Raw genomic sequence first — 23,236 nt, 5'->3', positions numbered from 1 at the left:
GGACCGGTTTGTTAAAACTTAGGCCTTTTTGGGTGTAGGTTCATTTCTAAAAAAATAAATCTATTATTTGGTAAAAAATAAATTTTGTTTTTGAAAGGATGCAAAAATTAATTACTTAAAATTTCATTTATTTTGAGATCATAAATCAGGATCCCATGGTTTTGAATAGCGTTTTAACCAACCAAATAATTACGAAAACACAAATGTTCATGTCTTTTATAAATATAAATTAATTTATGACTAATTTTAGGCACATTAGTGGTAATTAATTAGCATGTTATCACGAATCATATTGAATCGATTTTAAAAAAAATTAAAATTTGGTCATACTATTTCGTTCATGGACAGATCTATAGGGCTCGCGTCCCCCCTCCCAAAATACAAATGTCATGTTAGTATCTAGTCTCTAAAGTATTTTAATTTTATTTTAAAAAAAATATTATTTTTATCTACTCTCGTTTTATCCATAATTTTATAGTTATTTTTTTAAGCTTACCATAATTTTTTTTTCAAACTCAAATTTCTGAATTAGTAACTACTTCGATTTTACTTTAACAAGATTACTTTATCAAGATTATACATACAACTTTATATTTGAAAAACTTGATGTATCAAAAAAAAATTGAGTCAAGTGTGATATTTATTTTTATATCTTATATTAAAAATTTAATAATTCGTATTAGTCAAATTTTAAAGTATAAAAACATCACTATAATAATAATTTTTGCAATTGTCAGTACCCAAATTTTATTAACCCAAACGTTAAATAATTTTTAAACTTTCTCCCAAAAGAGCACACGTGCCTCATTAATCGGCCATCTAGATGCAACTCTTTCACATTTCTTGATTATCACACTTAGACTAACAAATCTTTTATTTTAAAAAAAATGTAAAAATTAAATTGGCATATCTGTAATAAAATATATATATTAATTAGTATTTCAATGTTCATACATTCACGTTGATGTAATCTAATAAATAAAGAACAAAGTTAGACCAACATTCTCAGGGAAGACCTAAGTCCATTGGAGCTCATTAAGACATAAACTCTAAACAAAAGAGTCAAAATTTATATTATTATAACAATCTAGACATAATCATCAAATTTTATATATCAAAACTTTATATAGGATCTATATACTTTTGGATTCTGGATTTGGATTGAGTAAGTGAAACTGCACATAACATTTGGGGGAGAGGACATTAGTTTGAAATTTAAGATTACTAAAAAGAACCACACACATCAAAGTTTATTACACAATCCAACTGATACAAATGAATAACTATGTGCCTGTACAAAACAAGGCCGGTTTGGTTTGGTTTGGTTTTGATTAAGAAATGACAGAATAGATCTGGCCTGTTTAGTCTTGGATCACACCAAGGTTGTGTAGCAAACCAAACATGGATGGATCATATAGATATGATACTAAAGCTTAGATATTGTTGTAGAGCTGGTAGCAAGCTTGATTAGGTCTTTTCTGAGTATCTTCCCAGATGGGTTCTTGGGAATGGAATCCACAAAGCTCACTTTTCTAATTCTCTTGTAAGGAGCAACCTGCCAATAATTTTAATTGATCAATAACTATAAGATCAGTTCATCTAGTACTTGATCATTCTGTTTCACTCAATTCACCTGTTTTGCTATGAATTCCATGACAGCTTTGTCTGAAACATCACTTGTAGGTTTTCGCACCAAGTATGCCATCGGATATTGTCCCACCTCTCGATCCGGAAATCTTACAGACAAAAAAGAAAAACAATCAAACTTCTTTTTCATCATCTACGAATATCCAACACAATACTACTAATAACTCACGGTATGACAGCAGCATCAGCGATATCTGGGTGAGTGAGTAACAATGCCTCTAGTTCTGCAGGGGGAACCTATATAATCGAGTCACCCCACCCCATCAAATGACTATAAAATTTTAAAGGTTTGTTTGAGAAAAACTAAATCAAACCTGGTAACCCTTGTACTTGATGAGTTCTTTCAACCTGTCTACAACAAAAATGAAACCGTCTTCATCGAAGAAACAGAGGTCCCCTGTTTTCAGCCATCCTTGAGAGTCCAGAGTAGATGCTGTTGCTTCTGGATTGTTGAAATAACCTGCATGCATGCTACCCCCATTAATTGCTTGTTTAACTATAAAGAATAAACTGTATTATTTGAATCACACTAGTATAATCAAACTGTTATAAGAACTCCATGAAGTTTTACACTACAATGAAAATTAACTGCTGCTACTATTCATCACTTGTTTTTCAAATAAAAATTTATAATCACATGACTATTAAGACCGAGCCTATAAATTATTGTTTTAAGCTTACAAAGGCATATTAGTTAGAATCAAATAATTCATTTTACTGGTCACAACATATTTAATTTAATTATTTGAAAATAATCCTTCCATCACTACTTGAGTTGAGTGTAAACTTCACATCACTATACTTATAATGGATGAGATAAAGAGAGGTGGGTTGAGTTGGGTGGACCTATATACCTTTCATGACAGTAGGACCTCTTAGCCAGAGCTCGCCGGTCCTGTTCGTCGGCAATGGTTCTCCACTTACCGGGTCCACTATCTTTGCCTCCATGCTCGGCGACAGAATCCCTGCCGTACCATACCGCCTGCTTTCCTCAAGAGAATCCGTCGACGATCCTACCGATGTAGATTCGGTTAACCCATAACCCTGCATAATTCCCACAGACGGGTACTTCTCCACGAACCCTTCCGTCACCTCCTTGCTCAAAGGGGCTCCGCCGGAAAGAACGTACTGAAGCGACGATAAGTCATACTTCCTCTTTATCTGATCGGCTCCGTTCAGGAGCCCCACCAGGATTGGGGGCACCAGGGGGAGGTAAGTAGCTCTGTATTTGCCAATCGCAGACAGCATATCGTCCAGATCGAATTTCGGGAGAACCACCACCGTCGATCCGGTCGCTAAGAATCCAGTGGCGAATGCAGCCAAACCGTAGATGTGGAACATGGGAACGGTGCAGATGAACGTGTGTTGCTCTGCGTCTAGTTTGAATCGGTTCACGATTGTCTGAACCATCGCAATTAGATTCCTAATACATATTTATTAATTAGTATATATATAGAGAGAGACTGGTTGAAATTAAAGCAGATAGAGTTGGTTTTAATTCCTTACCGGTGAGAAGAAACGACTCCTTTGCTTTCGCCGGTGGTGCCGGACGAGTATAGAAGACTGGCTGTGTCGTCTTGAGTGACCCGATCCCTGACTCGGTTCTGACTCGGTTCAGTCTTCATCATTTCCTCCAACGTAGTCAAGATCCTTGTTGTTGCACCCTCCTCAACTCTGTTGTTGGGTCCGATGAGGACTATGGGAAGGTCCGGTTTGGACTGGGTGAGTTTTGAAACGAGTTGGGGGACAGTGAAAGCGAGGACGGGTTTAGAATCGGCGATCTGCTTACCGATTTCGCGAGGTGTATTCAAGGGATTGGTGGTGGTGATGATGGCGCCGAGGGACATAACGGAGAGACAGACGATGGGGAAGAAGATGGAATTGGGGGAGAGGATGAGGACGACGTGGCCTTTTCGGATACCCAAATCGGAAAGGGAAGAGGAGACGGAATCGACGGCGCGCCATACTTGTGAGAAGGTGAGGTGGCGGCTGGTGGCGGCGTCGATTAGGGCTACATTTCCGTGGTGGGGGCGGGAGGAGATGAAGGTGGTGATGTCTAGAGAATCGGCGGGAGAGAGTGGAATGGGTTTTCGTTTGCTGTAGAAAGTGTAATTGGATTTGCAGAAACCGCTTCTTGAATCGATTGCAGCAGGGTTATCCTCCGCCATGGCAGGCTAGCTAAGCTTCTTAGCTTAGAGAGACGACTGTCTGAATTGAATTATTATTATTAAGGAAGACAAGGTATATATATGTATATATCCAACAATAATCTTTTTAATGTTTCACGTTTAGATTCATGCCCATTAAAGATTTCAAGCTTAGACAAACAAATCTCATTGATAATAAATCACCCTTTGATCCTATCTCTTACATAGGAAAAAAAATAAATTATTATGTATTCATCAACTTCAGCAAAACTTATTATATTATTTAATTGTCTTAAAAACATATTAAAAAATGTTTTTTATTATCTTTTTTTCATTAAATTATTTAATTTATTAAATAAAATATTAAAAAATATATTTTTTTTAATTATTATTTTTTATTTTATTATATATTAATACCTCTAAATATTTTTATCAGAAATATTATATATATCTCCAAAATTATCACCAATTATTATTTTAAAATAACACGGACTATAAGTTATAGTATGTGTTATTTGAAAATAATAATGAGTGATAATTTTGGAGATATATAGAATATATGAAATTTAAGTAAAAAAATTTGAAGAATTATTTAGATTGGGGTTCTTCAAATTTTTTACTTAAATTTTATATTTCGTATCTTATTTTTAAATTATTTAATATAAAATGACCATTATTATAAAAATAATATATTAAATAATGAAATTTATTTAATAATATTAAAGTAATTTAATAAATTAAAAACCTTAAAAAAAACTAATAAAAATTATAAATAACTTAACATCAAACAACCCTCTTATAGCAAAAGTGGAATTGTTGTGCACCACATAGAGTGGTCGGTCCTTCCGACTTTTTTATATTTTATTTTTTTAATTGTTGTTATTTATTGTTGGTTATAAAAGTCACTATTTTTTTTTTCAATTGGCCACTTTGAATATAAGGTTTAGATTGTAGTATTCAATTTGGGATTGGCTAGCTTTTGAGTTAATTTGATTTGATGGAGTACGGATTATTTATTTTTATGTTTTTAAACGTTATTAGTTTTAATAAAATTTGTAATATTTGGTTTATTATTAGCACATTCTCTTTATTTGAATTATTAGTATAAGTAAGAAAGAATTAATTAAGTTCATGAGTTAAATATTTGATATTTAAATAACCAAATAAAAACAATGTGTTAGATGTAATTACTACTTTATTAAAATAACCAAATAAAACAATGTGTTAGATGTGATTACTACTTAATTAATAATATATTGACTTATTCTAAATAAGTAAAATAATGGTACGCTGCCACAAATTAGTGAGACAAATTTAATTTAAGGTCTCATTAGAGTCAGATTTGTATCTCCGGCCAATATATTAAAATATAGAACAGTTTTTTTTTTTTATAAATTAAAATAGGACGCCACCCAATATTAAAATAACTTCTTGTTGGGAGATGCATGCATGTTTTAGGATATATATTAAATATATTTTTTTAATATGAAAATATTATTTATAATTGTCTAGCTAGCTTATAATCCTGAATAAATTGTGATTTTTGCAAATAAATAAAATTAGATAAATTTGAACTCTAACAATCCATTTAGATAATTTAAAATAAATGAGAAGAATTAAGGTGAAACTTATCCAAAAAAAAATGTTAGGAATTCGAATAAGTTTTAAATAAACTAATTAAAACTGTCTCATAATAAAATTAATTTGCGACAAATTATTTATACAATAAAAAAATATTTAAACAATTAAATGTATAAACCGTGGTGGTGGGCTATAAAAGAGCCTAGCTAGGAATAGATCATGTGACAAACCATTGAAACTTAAAATAACAATATATATTGTAACAACTAACTCACAAAAAGAAAATGCCAATTAATATCCATCCAACGTTGAAATTAGTGGTAATTAAATATTCTAATGAGTTGGATCGATTATGAAAAACAAAAATGAACATTAATAATATAAGACTTCTTTCCGGCCCCTCCCAACTTTCTGAAATTCAAGATCCACATTATTTATTTAGAGAAATTCACATATAATTAAATCAATATATTATATATAGTGTCTAGTTTTATGAATATAAAACTATGGTGGTTTATATATTAAATTTTAGAACCACATACAAGAAGTAACCATAATATATTATCATAAACTTTTTAATACTAGTTGATTAATATCATAGACTTCAATTAGATTATATATATTCTCTAATCATATGCGAGCAAAATTTGTTATCAACTGCAGAATAAGAATTATCCACCTTAGATAAAATCATAAAAAAAATACAATCCTAAAGATTACTCTCTCTTTATTTTTTTTTTTATAAAGTTAAATATAATTATTTAAGTAATTTTAAAATATTATATATATATATTTATATATATATATATATATATATATATATATATATATATTTAAGTTTTTTTATATATTATTTTTAATTGGAAATATATACAGTTTAAAATTAACAGTGTATAATTTTTTTCAATGTTTATTATATTTACATATTTTAGTATATATATTTAAAATTATTTATTAATTTATAATTTAGAAAAAAAAATATATTAAATAAGTATATATATATTCATTGCATTATGCCTAAATTATAAAATTAATCATTTTTAACATATTATATACAATTTATTTTAAATTACATATTTTTTTAAATATATAATAAATAAAAATATTAAATTTTGTTATATAATATATTATTTAATTAAAATATTTTTAAAATGCAAAACTGAAAATAAATTAAATTTTAATAATAAAAATTGAGAAAAATGAAATAATTTTTGTAGTTATATTAAACTAATATATAAGATAGTTCAAGTTATATTAACTTAAAAAAAATGTTCTTGTGTTTGTATTTGTTTTGGTTTTAACCTAACTTTCAGTTTTTACTGTAGATAACAATCTCATAATCTAATTAATGTTAGTGATTTTTTACCCTTTTATTGGATCCCATTTTTCTATAAATGTCTGTTTTCTTCATCAGTCATCATACCTGAGATCAGGGGCGGAGCCTAGATTTCAAACCTAGCCGGGCTAATTTTTTAACAAAAAAAATCTACCCAGGATAGTTTTATAATAATATCAAACAAATAAGCAATAACGACGGGAAACAATCAATAACGACGGTAAATTACTTACCGTCGTTATTGATGAATACATACATAATATCTGGGACTATCCGGGCTACAGCCCGGGCCGGCTTGTACTTGGCTTCGCCCCTGCCTGATATTACATTTGGGTGACTGTATAGACAATTGAAATTCATTTTACTTTCTAAAATATCATCTAATAGTAAAATTGTACACAAAAACATCTTTATTCTAGTCCTTATTTTACTCGAGTAATAAACACAATTTACTTTTGGCCACATGGATAAGTTGAATGTCTGTTTTAAAATAACGAACAATAATGATTCATCATGGTGATGGTGTATGGTCTATTCCAGAAGGTTGAATATTAATGGAATGATAAAGAATGAAAAATGGAGAGGAAATAGAAAAAAATAATGTCATCACATCATTGGTTTTACGAATTCTTATTTTTGTAGTACTTTTTAAAATATATAGAGATATAAAATTAATAAAATCAATTAAATGTGTTTTCCCTTTAAGAAAGTCACAACTGGGATTGGGATTGGGCCTAACTTGGGAGAATGGTCCCAAATAAATTTGGAAATAGTTACAATGGAATTTGATTTGGGGTTTAATATATTGTTTCTCAGCTGTGATGGACAATTTAATTTAATAGTAGGTGTACTCTTTTTCGTCGGAATATAAAAATTTAGACATCTACCTAGCCCATTTAAACTTCTTAAAAATATATATATTGCAATTCATTCTAGTTCTTATAAAATTAAATTATAATTCTAGTTATCTCCATCAAAACAAAGAGGTTAGAGTAACAATTTTTTTTTTTATAGTCCATATATATTCTAATGAAAAAATGAACTGCTATCAATATTTATATTTCATAATTTTAAATTTATTTTAAATTGAAACTTAGTCATGACATTCAATTCGTAATATTAGAAACTACTTTTCTAACATAAATTACCTTAGTTTATTAATATTTTATATTTTAAAAAATTATTATATATATTAAATTAAATATATTAAGATCATATTAACCATATTTGAAAATAATGTGAAGTATGATAGAAACAAATGTTTTTAAATTTATTAATATATATATATATATATATATATATATAATTAACATAATTACTAAATATTATTTCATCTAAATTAATTCCTTATATTTAAAAAAGTAAATTTAAAAAAAATTAAAAAATTTGTCCAAACCCTACTCCAATAATTGGGTTTTCAAATAAGACCATTGAAAATATAATTGATGTTTCATATTACAGTTTATTTCCTATGATTATATATATATATATATATAAAATGATGCTTAATTTTCAAAATGTTCGGATTGTCGTTTCGAGCTGTGGTTAATTTGGATACTTGGGTCGGATTGTGGATTGACCCACCTATAAACTTAAAACGGTTAAAAATAAAATAAAAAATATTAGAGGTATGTTTCGAACTTGTAACCTAACAAAACAATTACAACTCTTTAACCAACTAAGCTACTAATACTTTATATTTTTGATTCAACACCAAATTTGATTAATGCCGGACATTTTAACATTAATATAAGTTCAACTTTTTTACTGTTATATATATATATATATATTTATAATTAATGATGCTTAATTTTAAAGTGTCCGAATTGTCGGGTCGAGAACTTTGATTAATTTGGATACTTGGTTCGAATTGTGGGTTGATCCGCCCATACACATAAAACGGGTAAAAATAAATTTAAAAATGTTAGAGGTATGTTTCGAATTTACAACATAACAAAATAAGTACGACCCTTTAACCAATTAGGCTACTAAGACTTTATATTTTAAATTCAACACCAAATTTGATAAACGCGAGACAGTTTAACTAATTAATCTATATATATAATGATACTGAATAAATAGATACTTGGGTTGAATTTTGGTTAAAAATAAAATTTAAAATATTATTCGTAATTTTTTTCCACTGGTGTTTTATATTATTAGTCGTCCATTTTTTAGGTTACATGTTAGTGGTCAATAACTCAGACCAGGATTAAACCACCTATATCATTTGTGTGTACTTAAAATATTAGTAAAAAAATAATAAATCTAATTATGATATTATTACATTTTAAGTTAAAATATTTTTTAAATGTGAACATAAAATAAAATTATTTTGACTTAAAAAGTTTTAGAATGAATGAATGGGTGATAATAAAGAGTTGAAAGAGAAATGGGTGTCCCATGTTGAGCCAGCCAGGGAGGGAGAAATATAAGAAAAATTGGGAATTTATGAACACCATTAATTGATTGCTTAATTGATTGGATAACACATAATACACGTTCATGTTCATCTATGGTTTTTCATCAAACTGAATCTATTTAAGTTCTTCTTTAAACCCTTCATCATTCTCGATCCTTTTGCCAAATCAACAACAATGGCTTCCACCTGCAATTTCTTGGGAAATCAGCTCTTCATCTCTCTCCCAACTCCTAAAACTACAAGAATTTCCCCTTTTATCTCCAACAGCAGCAGCAGCAGCAGCAACAGGAAGAGAATTCCCACCACTCAATCAATCCTAGGAAGAAACTCCACTTTGGCTGCTCTTCTCTTCGCCTCCTCCATTACACCGCAAGCTCTCGCCCTTCCTTCCGCCGACGCTCCTCTCACTGTACCGCCTGTGCTTCAAGCTGAAGCCCCTAAACCAACTCCGGCAACTTCCTCGCCGTTTTCACAGAATCTCGTCTTAACTGCGCCCAAGGTTCAAGCCCAGGCAACTACTGACCTCCCCGACGGCGCACAGTGGCGGTACAGCGAGTTTCTCAACGCGGTAAAGAAAGGCAAAGTTGAGAGGGTCCGATTCAACAAGGACGGCGGCGTTCTCCAGTTAACGGCGGTCGATGGCCGCCGTGCAAACGTCATTGTCCCCAACGATCCGGATCTAATCGATATATTGGCAATGAACGGAGTCGATATCTCCGTTTCCGAAGGCGAAACTGGTAACGGACTGTTCAATTTGATCGGTAGTTTTATATTCCCTTTGCTTGCATTCGGCGGTCTTTTCTTTCTATTCCGCCGCGCCCAAGGAGGACCAGGTGGACCGGGTGGTCTAGGTGGGCCGATGGATTTTGGACGATCGAAATCAAAATTTCAGGAGGTGCCGGAAACCGGCGTCACATTCGCCGACGTTGCAGGAGCTGATCAGGCCAAGTTAGAATTGCAGGAAGTTGTGGATTTTTTGAAAAACCCAGATAAGTATACTGCTCTTGGAGCGAAAATACCAAAGGGATGTCTCCTCGTCGGACCACCGGGTACGGGGAAGACATTACTTGCCAGAGCCGTCTCCGGGGAAGCCGGAGTCCCATTCTTTTCATGCGCGGCGTCGGAATTCGTTGAACTTTTTGTGGGTGTGGGTGCTTCTAGAGTTCGTGATCTGTTTGAGAAAGCTAAATCGAAAGCTCCCTGTATCGTGTTCATTGACGAGATCGATGCTGTTGGGAGACAGAGAGGTGCTGGTATGGGAGGTGGAAACGATGAAAGAGAACAGACGATTAATCAATTGTTGACAGAGATGGATGGATTCTCTGGAAACTCAGGCGTGATTGTTTTGGCTGCCACTAATCGGCCTGATGTTCTTGATTCTGCTTTGTTGAGACCCGGCAGGTTTGATCGTCAAGTGACGGTTGACAGGCCTGACGTCGCCGGTAGAGTCAAGATCCTTCAGGTGAGAAAGAAATACAGATTGAAGTGCAAAAATGAGTGTTTTTTTTACTACTACTACTAATAATACGGGTTCTTGGATTGATTTAGGTGCATTCAAGGGGGAAGGCACTTGCCAAAGATGTGGACTTTGAAAAGATATCGAGAAGAACACCGGGATTCACCGGTGCCGATTTGCAGAACCTGATGAACGAAGCAGCGATTCTCGCGGCCAGACGTGAACTAAAGGAGATCAGTAAAGACGAAATTTCCGACGCATTAGAGAGGATTATTGCCGGACCGGAAAAGAAGAATGCGGTTGTCTCAGATGAGAAGAAGAAACTAGTTGCTTATCATGGTAATATATCTGACATAGATGTTTATTAATGTTTACCTAATAACCTAATTTTTAATAATGTAATTGCAGAAGCGGGTCATGCTTTAGTTGGGGCGCTGATGCCCGAGTACGACCCGGTTGCGAAAATATCGATCATTCCTCGTGGGCAAGCGGGCGGGCTTACGTTTTTCGCTCCGAGTGAAGAGAGGTTGGAATCTGGACTTTACAGTAGGAGCTATTTGGAGAATCAGATGGCTGTTGCACTTGGTGGAAGGTTCAAAATTTAGTTTAGTTAGTTGGTTGATGGTTTATTAGTTTCTTTTTCTTTTTTAAAATGTAAATAATATTAATGCAGGGTGGCAGAGGAGGTAATTTTCGGGCAAGACAACGTAACAACAGGAGCATCAAATGACTTTATGCAAGTATCGCGAGTGGCTAGACAGATGGTGGAGCGGTTTGGGTTCAGTAAGAAGATCGGCCAGATTGCCATCGGTGGAGGCGGTGGAAATCCCTTCTTGGGTCAACAGGTGTGGATCGAAATCCCATTGATTTGATGAAAATGTTACGTGTATTAACAGAGTTAGTCGTGTCGTGTTTGCAGATGTCTTCGCAGAAAGATTACTCAATGGCGACAGCAGATGTTGTGGATGCAGAAGTGAGGGAGCTGGTGGATAAAGCATACTCGAGAGCAACACAAATAATTACAAGCCAAATCGACATTCTCCATAAGCTTGCTCAACTTCTCATAGAGAAAGAAACTGTTGATGGTGAAGAGTTCATGAGCCTCTTTATTGATGGCAAAGCTGAACTTTATGTTTCCTAATTCCCCATTTTTATGATTTTTCTGTAAGAATTGCATGTCACCCAAAACAATACATTTGCATATATATATATATATAAACACAACAATTGTTCTGTCAAAGCCAACAACAATAACATTAACAACAAGAAGAATCAAATAAAATAGAAAAAATGTCATCTGCCAGTTCCTCCTCCTTTGTGCTTCTTATCTTCTAGGGCAGCAGCTTCGTTAAGCATATCAGCTGCATCTTTGTGCATGTCCAGCTTCGCAAGGGCAACCGCTTGCATGTAAAAAGCAGTCGACCAATCGGGGAGGACACACTGGGCTTGCATGGCATCTCGGAGAGCTGCATCAGGTTGCTCGCACATAAGATAACATAGACTTCTTCTTCCATATACAGTTGGGGATATCATCGTTCCCACATCTATGAACTGCAACATTTTTAAAAACATAATCAAATAAACAACCAAACATACATATATTACATACCAAAATGTTTTATTTTTATATACCTGAGAATAACAATCTATAGCAGTTCTAAAATCCTTATCACGGAATGCCAAGTCACCACGCTTCCTTGCATCCAACATGTCTTTCATCTGTTGTGTCCATTCTTGAAAAGATAGCTGGAACAAATCAAATAAACAAATAAGCGCTTGTGTTTCAACCAAAATGGCATTAGCAAAAAAAAATACCTCATTCGTTCCTTCATCGTCTTTATAGTGAGTTGTTACCAAAATTTGATGGATGGCTGTGAGGTCCATTCTATGACAGGCATCGCCCATTGGTGAAAGAGGATGTTGAGGGGTGGTTGGTGCCTCTTCATGTTTAGGGATACCAAGCATCACATAAGATTGAATCTGATGAAACAACATATCATCAATATCTAAAAGACTTCTCATCCCGATCTAGATACAGATCATAAAGTGTTTCAAAATGAACTTCTAATTAGTGTGAATATGACACTTTCAACTGCAAAATGAATTAAATAAATGAATTTGCATATCAGTCGAGAATTATTCTTTGAAGACCTTAGTTCCAACTAGTGAAGAATTGGAATCGATATATTTGTATTAATGGAATGGTGATATAATTGTATTAATTGCTACGAATTATAAACTAGAGTGAAAGAAGGACAATGGACTTACATCAGGTTTATTCTGCAATGGGGCAAGGGTAGAAACCAGGTCTCTTGTGTTTGGTCGTTCTCTTGGTTCATACTGCAAACATTTTGAAGCTAAATTAATAACAACAGTAGCCTCTTCAGTTGAAAAGTTTCCTTCCAAGTGTGAATCAATCAAAAGAAGAATGTTCTTCCCACGCATCATATCAAGCGCCTGCATTAGGACAAAGTTTGTTAATAAAGAATGCAATTTTAATTTTGTCTCAAATTTCTCAATTTAAGGGATCTAGGCACCAACCTACATGAGTGAATTACTCATTTAATATCAAATAATCTACATTTGGTATAAACAATGTTTGCAATTATTAGAAGTTGTTTTTATGGACTACTCTGTTAATACAACCTAAAAAAACATGGGGAAGCACTTACATGACTTGGTGGGATGTGTTTCCCACTGAGAAGATCCAGAAGCACTGTTCCAAAGCTAAACATGACACTTTCTGGGGTAACCCTTCCTGCATACAAGCACATTTACCCAGCTGATTTCTGTAGTCCATTATGTGTTGGTAGTGGAAGAATTAACGGTTGATTGATGATAAATCTGAAGTAATTGTCTAGCAGTCTCTCCTTGGAGTGTATAATAGTGAAGCTATATTTTCTCCGACCACTCAGAGAACACTCAGGTAGATATTTTGAAAAGGCATAAAGGTCCATAGTTCATGTTAATATTTGAGAAAAGAAGAGGAAAAACTGTAAATATATTTCTGCATTGATTGGATTGTTGACTATTTCAATCTGCTATATAGCCATTCTAACCAAAATATAACTTCTACTAATAACCACCACTAATCTAGAAGCTGATTAACTGCAATATGCTTTTAAAATACTTTAACTTATAATTTTTCTACAAACCCTCCTCAATGGAAGTGCAGTGAATTTCTCAAAGCTCACTTTCTAAATTTCATCTACTCACCATTTCCCCAGGCAATCCAAATAAGAGATCATGAGAATATTCTCTTGTTATTCTTAATAATTCATCTAAATGATTTACTCAAAAGATAATGAAGGAAACATGTAGAAATCTACTAGAAATGCCTAGGGTTCAATAACATTGTTGATCGATCTCCCAACCATCTACCAAACAAAGGAACCATTCCAAAATATGGGGGAAAAGAGCAGGAAGGTGGTTATAAATACCATTTCTTAGATACTCTGGAGGCGTATAAGCAAGGTTTGTACTATAGCTTTTTCCATCTCTGCTGTTCTTCATTAAACCAAAACATGATAACCTTGGATCACCATTCTGTCAACAACATTGACAATTTTACTAACTGAATGAATTACAACTTAAGGATGCTTTTCATGAGAAAACTCAAAACAGACATTACCTCATCAAATAGAACTCTGTATGCATTCATGTCATGATACAATGGACGACCTTCACTTCTACAAAATTCTAATGCTTCGGCAATATACAAAGAAACCCTCAAACGCATAGCCCATTCAAGTGTTTGATTCTCCCCTGTTAAAATAATAGTCAATTAAAGCAACAGAAGAAAAACATTTGATCAGAAACTGAAATGGGGCCAAATTCAAGCAAAGAAGACGATAAACTACTCAATTACAGTGAAACAAATGTTTAGCTAAGGTATCGTTTGGCATAAACTCTGCAACAAGCAGTCTCTCATCTCCGTCACAGCAATAGCCAATCAAATTGGCCAATCGTTTGTGTCTCAACTTCCCTACTCCCCATGCTTCATCCTGAAATATCACAATCATGAGAAATAACGAAACCCTAACAAATCGGTTATTGAAATAGAGAAGTCAAACAATCGGAAGGAAAATAAGAAAAGATTTAAGATCAATACAACGAACTGCTTGGGATCGGGCCAAGCCGCCTTTGTAAACTTCTTGATGGCGATCCAACGCCTGTTCTGAAGGCGGCCTTTGTAGACAACATTAGGAGCTCTCTCTCCGCTTTCGGATACGATGAAGTCCGAGCTGAAATTGTTGGTGGCGGCTTTAAGGTCAGATAGGGAAAACTCGGAGAAGGCCGATACGGTTCCAGTAGCAACAACGGTTACAGCTACGGCGGCGGAAGGAGAGGTGCCGTTAGAGGGATGAGTGTGGTGTCGGCCGGGTCGGTGACGTTTAGCTAAAGAAGATTGAAAACAGCCCATGACTCTTTCTGTATCTGTTGACTTGGAAAGAAAGAAAACAGAGGAGCCTGTGGCAGAGGAAGAAGAAGAAGAGATCTAATTGAAGGAAAGATGAAAACTGAAGTGCATCTTCTTCTTCGTCTTCTTTCTTGTGCTTAGCTGCCTTGCTTCTTTTTTTTCATACTTTCTCTCTCATGCTCCGTACAGCTAAAAAGATCTGTAATTTTTGTTTTTCACTCTTTTTCGCGCTTTCATACATGCAACTTCCTTTCCACTTTTATTTATTTATTTATTTATTAATATATAATAAAAATAAATCATAATTTCATTCATAATTGATATGATTGGAAAGAAAGATTATTTAAATTGTTATATATTTTTTATTATTAGATTTTTAAAATATAATTATTTATTATGAAATTGTTAATATATAGACTTTTGAGTGTCTTGTGTAAAAGTCTCTTTTTATATATAATCTATGTTAGATTTTTTTTTTAGATTTTTGTAACAAATAAAGAAACACTCAATTCACTTGCATTAATGTATCCTAGATTTTATTTTGTTTTATTTTTATATTTTTATTTACTTTTTGAGTTAATAAAAAAAAATTAATAGAGTTTCAAAATTTATCTATGACTACAAATATAAGGTGGGTTTATCACCATATCCAGGGACGGATTGGGGTGGACTTGAAAAAAATTTAGGGTGACTTAAAATAATAATGAGAAAATTTAAAAAAAAAATAAGTATATAAAAGTAAAATTTACCATTTTTTTAATAATTAGATAAAAAAAATAATAAATTATATTAATTTTTTTAAAAAAATTAAAGGTAATGTCATATTTATACAGTAAAAAAAATATTCGGGATAAGCTTCAGCCCACCCGAACCCTTACATAAATTCGTCCTTTACCATATCATTTATGTTATATTTATTCAAATTAATTTAATAAATAGAGAAATGATATGGATAATTTGAGAGAGAGTAAGGTATCACCACATCGAAAAAAATAAAGGAGGATGACACAAAGAAAAGAGAAAAAAAATGTTATTTTTTCAACTTGTGTTACCAAATTTCCTCCCCATCATTTCTATTAAATATATATATATATAAAATATATAAAAGAAAATATAAGAATATTAGTAAAAAAAAACCCTCATATTCTTTAAAATAAAATAAAAAATCTTGATATTTATTATTAAAAATTAATTTACCTTGTATATAATAATATTTATCTTTAATACATTTTTTCTCTCTTTTTTATATACTAGATCATTTTATCATTTTGTATTTATCAAAATTAATTTATAATATTTTTATATATTTTTTATAAACAAAATATTTTCACCCAAAATTATTTAAATTAAATTTATATTTCAAATATATTTTATTTAATATTATAAAATATTTTAATAAATAAATTAGTTAATTATTCCGAATTCAAATAAAATCAAAAATTTATATATATTTAGAAATTGACTCAACTTTTTTTAAAAAAAAAAAAACTTAGAGATAGAAAATCTCTATATATTTGATATTAAAAAAACTATTTTGTAAAATGTTATATAATTTCAGATATGTTAATATAATTTTTTTTATTAATTATAAATTTTGTAAATTAATAAATATATTTTAAAATTATATGAATTATGTATATATATTAATAATAATATATAATTTTAAATTATTTATATAACTAAAAAACTGAATAATAAGAAATAAATTTTAATAAAAAATAATTGAGAAAAAGAAAAAAAGACTTAGATTAATAAATGGAATATTTAATTTTACTTTTTATTAATTACCTTAAATAAAAATTAAAAATATAAATCCAACTATAATATACTATATTATCTAATATAATATTTAAATTTTAAATAATTCAAATAAATAAATAATTATACTATAAAATAAAATTAATATATTTGAATAACACATATAAATTAATTTATAAATATGCCTCATCTAAATTAAATATTTATAAAGAAATTTATTCAACTTTTTTCTTATTAATATATCTCATCTAAAATTTAATATATATATATAATATTTATTTTATTACATTTAAAATTTTATTTAATATAAATTAAATTATAAAATTATTTTATTTTAATAAAAGTTAATATTAACTTAATAATAGTTTTTTAATATTTATTTTATTATATTTTAAATTTTATTTTAATATAAATTAAATTATTTCATTAAATAAATTATTATTAATTAGGAATAATATATAGAGATAGAGGGAGGTTATATATGGAAATAAAATTTGAATTTTTCATCAAACTCAAACGAGTTAAAAGAAAAAGAAAATAAATAAATGAATAAAGAATAAGTATATATATATATATATATATATATATATTAACAAAGTGAATATTAATTATATATATGTTTAATCCATTTAAAATTATTACTGATCAGAATGTGACAATATTTTCATTTTTTTCATTTTGAAAATTCCCAAATTAACCATATAAAATTTTCAAAATAATATATATAAATTATTAAAAGCAAAAAATATATATTTAAATATTTTATTAGATTATTTAATAAATTATATTATTGAAAAATTAGATGCGAACTGATTATGGTAGCTCACAAAATAAAATAATAAGTGAATAAGAAAACAAAAAGCACTCAATATTCTATTTTTTTCATATATATATATATATATATCTTAAACCATGTAAAAGTTAATGAATAAATTTTTAGTATTTATCTTTTTCCTCTTATTCAAATAATTTTTATGAATTTTTAAATCCATTATAATTATATTATTATTAATTTATTAAATTTCAGGAGATATTTGATTTCACAACAATGTAGAAGAAATACATTTTTTTAATTATTGTTTAATAACTCACTTTATAGTTTAAGTGATTAATTAATTAATTAAAGTGATTTATAACTTTGAAAGATTGTGCTTAACTTCATAAAATCTGATGACACAAAAGTATTCAAACAAGGATGAAATGCATCGCTCTACATTATTCAATGAGATCCACCAATTGTATTATTTTCAAACCGAATAAATGTCATTTTTTTTCATGCAAATGTTTTTACAAAGATCTCCTATACAAGTTGGTATCATTAGTCATACACTCCTGTTCAATAACAAGCTCCAAAAGTGTGATAATTGTGAATGTGTATAACAGTTTTAATTATATGTTTTATTGTAAGAAAATAAATAAAAAATGATAGAGTAATAATCCCAATTGCTATCTCACAATTAAGTTTGTCCTTTGCTTATTCGTTACATGTTACAACATTATTTTCTATACAAATAAAATTGTCCTATGAAAACAAGAAAAAAAGTTTGGAAAAAATGGAAGTTAACATTATAATTGCTTGGTTACTAAGTCATTTAAATAAATTTAGCTCTTTGAATCAATTTATTATTATTAAGTTGCTGAGTTCCGCTTTTCCTTTGGGGTGCGACTAAACACCGCGAGTTAAATCGATAGTCCGTAAATATATTTAATCATTTAACTACACACAAAACTTGTCGCTCAAACCCATCCTCATCTTCATTGAGTACATAAATGAGAATTATTGAATCCAAATCATTTAAATTTATTTTCTTTAAGTCAATGCATCAATTGGTCATATAATGTTGAAAATGGGAAGAAATTTACTCATCAGGCTTTGCTTTGATTTACAACTTACCAGACAATTAACACTTAACTAAAAATAATTTCTACAAATTTAATTAAGATCTTTGGAGCAAAATTAATTGAGAGCTGATCCGTTTATTAATCAATATTCAACTAAAACTCTTAGACAAAAAATTGAAACTATATTATAAATAATTGAATAAAAAACATGCACGTTTAGATCAATAGTATTTTCTATTCTGTTTACCAATATCGATTTTACACTCTTCTCCTCTGGTCAGGACTCAATTGAACATAGGAAGACGAATTGGGCTGCAAACCACCCAACCCACATATCTCCACCGCCTCCGGCGCATCCCAAATCGCCGTCCTCCCTTTCATGTTCTCAAACCCCATCACACATTTCTCAATATCCAAACCAATAATTCGCCGTCTCTCGGCCGCTAACTCCCCTCCCGCCGTTCGATCAAACAACTTCTCCCACCCTTTCTCCCACTCCCCACGAGCATCACACAATTCCAAAGCTCCGTTTCCCCAATACTCCGCCGTCCAGCTCCATCCCCCCCGCTCAAGATTCGGCATTACCGTCTCCAAGCACCGCCCATAACAGGCAGCTTCACACGGCCGACATTTCCCCCCGCTTAACGGTCCCTTGCTCGACATCGCCGCCACAAGAACACCGTACCTCGCCGGAGGGTAACCGTATGTCCTGTCTGAAACTACGCAAAAGGGTGAGGACAGTTCTATATGAGGAACTCGTTTCACGTTGAGTTGGGCTTTGAATGCTGACTCGGAATTGAGTTGCCGGAAACCGGCGGCGTCGAGTTGGGGTATCAGAGAGAGACGGGAGAGTGCGACTGAGGAGGTTTCGAAATCGCCGATGCCGAGACGGTCGTTCAGACCGCCGTAGGATGAACCTGGAGGGACGACGTAAATACCCGGGATGAAATTATCGGGTTTCAATGGGGCGGACCAGTATCCGTCGAGCCGGGTTCGGACTATCCAGTCGTATGTGAAATTCTTCTCTTCTTGATACGATTTTATCATCGCCAGGCACCCTTCCACTAAGTTGAAATACTGTAAAAGCCCCTGCATGTGCATGTATTTACGATCAGACCATGGAATGCCCAAACTCATATTTAAAAAAAATTAATTAACTTGTTGAAAACATATAATAACAAATATATATATATATAGTGTAGACTAAAAAAAAAATGATTAAAATTTTATTTTTAATTAAGGTGAATTAACATAAATTGATTAAATATTATAATAAAACTATTTAATTTAGAATTAGTCAGATTTTTTCTATACAACAGAATCAAGTTCTTTCTCCCCACATAATATTATATTCTTTAATTTTTCTATCTGTTAATAATATTCGCCGGTTGAGAATTGGTTCTATTTTAGAACCCTAGAATAAAACAAAAATAAAAATCTACCACTGATTGTTGCCGGAATAATAATAATTTAACGTCATATATATATATATAGACTATTAAGTTTTTATCAAAATTGGTAAAAGGTTGGAACATCTCTATTTTGATAGAGACATGTAACAATATCTTTAAAAGAATTGTATCAATGAAAAAATTGTTTTGGCCTATCATTTTGTTTTTCTCCTTGTTTTTCAAACAATAGCCGTTTTGATTGTTTATATTAATTTCAAATGATCCACTATATATAATTATAAAATCAAAAATCTATTCATTATTAAAACAATCAATTAAATACATTTTTATATAATAACCATTAATTAATCTATTAAATTTTAATTTTTTATTTAATAATATAAATATAATTCCAATTATAAATGATAGAAAAAAAATCTTTAATAGTGATAATTATGTTTTGAAAGAAAGTTAAATTGGGATGTATTTTCACGGCCCACAAATTAACATGATCTATCTAATCTGTATCTGTAATATTCATTTACTATAATTAGGCTATATATATAATAAATATAATTTAATAAGATAGTTAATAACGTATGGAGTTTAAAAGCTAAAAATAAAATTAATTAATTTAAATATTAGTGTTTGGCAGCTAACCCATACTTGATACTACTCACCAAACTTGCGTAGCTTATAGAGAATTAATTCACACATCATATATAATTATATATATATATATATATATATATATTAGAGAGTAATTATTCATGTAACGTATAAATAATAAACCCAGCTTTAAATATTTAATTAATGAGTTAATGAATTAATTACCTGTGTGCCGTTTGGCGAGTTGCTGGCTGTAAGAACTCGCGTTTGCGATTCCGTTTGGGGGACGGGTTCGGGTTTAAAGATACGCACGGACGCGATTTTGGGCGCCAGATTAAGAAGAGATAGTTTATAGGCGTTTGAATCAAGCGGACTGTGAATGAAGAGATCTGAATTAGGGTAAATATTTAAGATATTTTTGACGATCGACGGTCCGGTGAGCTCGAACCTCCGAGCGCCGCCTACCAAACAAACCGCCATTCTCGATCCTTGCACCCTGGTGCTCTGTTCCGCCGCCGCTGCCGCCGCCGCGCGTTTGTACAAGAAGGATAAGGAGATGAAGCCGGTGGGGGAAGTTACAGAGAGAAAGAGGAGGAAGAAAGAGAGAGGAAAGAGAATGATGAGGATAAGGATGCGCCAGTAATCGTGATTGGTGATTATGAACCATTTCTTCAAAAACTGCATGAGTGTGTGTTTGTGTGTGTGAGAGAGTAGAGAGAGATGAATTTGTTGAAGCTCCTTAACAATGGCGAAAAGATTTTGGGGAAGAAGATGGAAATAATGAAGAGAAGCCGTTTCGTATACTTATGTAAACCCTCTGTAATTGGCCCACTAAATTAAATTAGGATGTTAATTAATTAATGTAAATAAATACAAATTTTAAATGGAAATCTTAAGTTAATTTGGTATAATATCAGAAGATAAAAATAATTTAATATGCTTAATGAAAAAAAAATAGAATTAACTTGTAGTAAGAATTAGTTAGAGCTTTGTTTGATGATCTGTTAATTTTATTTTATTTTATTTGTTTTTTATATTTTAGTAATGGTTTCTATATTGGGATATTTTGAATGGAATGTCCATTTACAAAGATAGGTAATAATGATTTAAAAGTAAAAAATGAATGAGATATGATTTATTGGGAAATAATATCAATTATTCCATATAATAAACAAGTATAGGTAAGTTGTCATTTTACAATTTAAAATTTGCATCAAAATAGAATTATGAATGGTGATGTTTGTGGAGGAGAAATTTCAAATTTCTTACCTTTATATATTTATTTATTATTTTGGAGGATAATTTTAAAATTTTCTTACCTTTTCTCATATTTATATTATATATATATATATATTTCCTTAAATTTTTTTTTTTGAATAGTTAGCTAGTTATGTTATGAGTTATATATGACTACTCCATAGTCATTTTCTGACTTTTAAATTTTTGTACTTTGATGACTAGACAGTATAATTTTGTAATATTTTATTTATTATTATAAATTTTAAAAGTTCAACAAAATTACCTAAATTTGAAATCATATTTGTTAAAGTATAAAAAAAAATTGTGTTTGAAACATTTGACAAAATTTTGCACAATAACTTATAAATTGGGTTAGTATAGGATGTCAGTCAATCCGAACCAATCAGACGGAATTTCCCTATTTTGACAGGAAATTGAGAGATTGAAAAAAAATCCAAAAGACTTTGACCGAGAATCTAGCGAAATAATAATGTTTTGTATCACTTTGATCTCCAACCAAATATATATAAATATAATAATATGTATATATTTATATATTATTATATGAATAAATATATTTTTTTAATTTTTTAAAAATGTAACAATTATAAAAAAAGAAGAAGCAAAATATACGTTCTAACATTAAAAATTAAAAGAAAAAAAAACAATAAATAAAAAAAAACATAAAATTTTAAATGTCAATAAAATCAAAAAATTATGATATTGTACCTTTTTTTTTTTTTTGAATGGAGGCCAACGCATATAACATAAATCATTTGAAACGCTCGTATCTATAATTTTTTCCTTCGAAAACTCTTTTATTTCTTTTTTTCAGATTGTCCATCACATGATAAGGGGAATTATTTTTAATCGTCCGAGATTTTGTTGCTATAACACAATTCAATATATTTGACTTAGAAGCCAACGATTTTGATAGTGTATCATTTTGAGATTAAAGGAAGTTAGGTAGAAGAGCCACATGCAATAAATATATTTATTTATAACTTTTAAAATAAAAGTAGTGTTAATAAAACCTAAAATGTGAAGTATAAGTATGTGACTGAAGCATAGTTAATAATATGTATATATATTATTTACATGATATAAACACATCTTTATTAAATTATTGAATTTTTGCACAATAACGTAAGCGTATAATATTTTTTTGATAGAATAAACGATATCTTAATTTGCGAGTTGACCCTTCTAATAAAATTTGAAACGGTTAAATTTTAAAAAATAAAATAAAAAATATCATATATATTTATAATTTTATAATATAAGTTTAAACTATATAAGTTAATAAAATTTTATATTTTAAAATAATGTACCATTTGATAAACGAGGGAGATTACATTTATAAATTTTAAAATTTTGTATTAATATAT

General features: G+C 30.6%; 4 protein-coding genes across 4 annotated transcripts; 1 reads left to right on the top strand and 3 right to left on the bottom strand.

The window, feature by feature from the left end:
• Positions 1–1,193: 1,193 nt before the first annotated feature.
• LOC124929475 (probable CoA ligase CCL5) lies at positions 1,194–3,865 on the bottom strand. The gene is made up of 6 exons (XM_047469846.1): positions 3,154–3,865; positions 2,502–3,070; positions 1,962–2,107; positions 1,817–1,884; positions 1,634–1,736; positions 1,194–1,555 (listed from the first exon to the last, which is right to left on the bottom strand). The coding sequence occupies exons 1-6, from the start codon at positions 3,813–3,815 to the stop codon at positions 1,427–1,429; spliced, it is 1,677 nt and encodes a 558-aa protein (XP_047325802.1). The 5' UTR covers positions 3,816–3,865; the 3' UTR covers positions 1,194–1,426.
• Positions 3,866–9,205: 5,340 nt separating this feature from the next.
• LOC124929538 (ATP-dependent zinc metalloprotease FTSH, chloroplastic-like) lies at positions 9,206–11,770 on the top strand. The gene is made up of 5 exons (XM_047469926.1): positions 9,206–10,595; positions 10,682–10,928; positions 10,998–11,181; positions 11,263–11,434; positions 11,509–11,770. Exons 1-5 carry the CDS (start codon positions 9,309–9,311, stop codon positions 11,728–11,730), a joined length of 2,112 nt encoding a protein of 703 aa, XP_047325882.1. The 5' UTR covers positions 9,206–9,308; the 3' UTR covers positions 11,731–11,770.
• Positions 11,768–15,190, bottom strand: LOC124929539 (serine/threonine-protein kinase BSK1-like). The gene is made up of 9 exons (XM_047469928.1): positions 14,701–15,190; positions 14,458–14,593; positions 14,221–14,354; positions 14,030–14,135; positions 13,262–13,347; positions 12,858–13,046; positions 12,405–12,569; positions 12,222–12,335; positions 11,768–12,140 (listed from the first exon to the last, which is right to left on the bottom strand). The coding sequence occupies exons 1-9, from the start codon at positions 15,010–15,012 to the stop codon at positions 11,883–11,885; spliced, it is 1,500 nt and encodes a 499-aa protein (XP_047325884.1). The 5' UTR covers positions 15,013–15,190; the 3' UTR covers positions 11,768–11,882.
• Positions 15,191–18,849: 3,659 nt separating this feature from the next.
• On the bottom strand, positions 18,850–21,343 carry LOC124932616. Its single transcript, XM_047473274.1, has 2 exons — positions 20,835–21,343; positions 18,850–19,698 (listed from the first exon to the last, which is right to left on the bottom strand). Exons 1-2 carry the CDS (start codon positions 21,291–21,293, stop codon positions 18,868–18,870), a joined length of 1,290 nt encoding a protein of 429 aa, XP_047329230.1. The 5' UTR covers positions 21,294–21,343; the 3' UTR covers positions 18,850–18,867.
• Positions 21,344–23,236: the final 1,893 nt, after the last annotated feature.

This window comes from Impatiens glandulifera, chromosome 3, assembly GCF_907164915.1.
Source record: "Impatiens glandulifera chromosome 3, dImpGla2.1, whole genome shotgun sequence".
In the NCBI taxonomy this organism is placed as follows: Eukaryota; Viridiplantae; Streptophyta; class Magnoliopsida; order Ericales; family Balsaminaceae; genus Impatiens; species Impatiens glandulifera.
The sequence above is the reverse complement of the archived record's forward strand: the minus strand, read 5'-3'. Positions and strand labels throughout refer to the sequence as shown.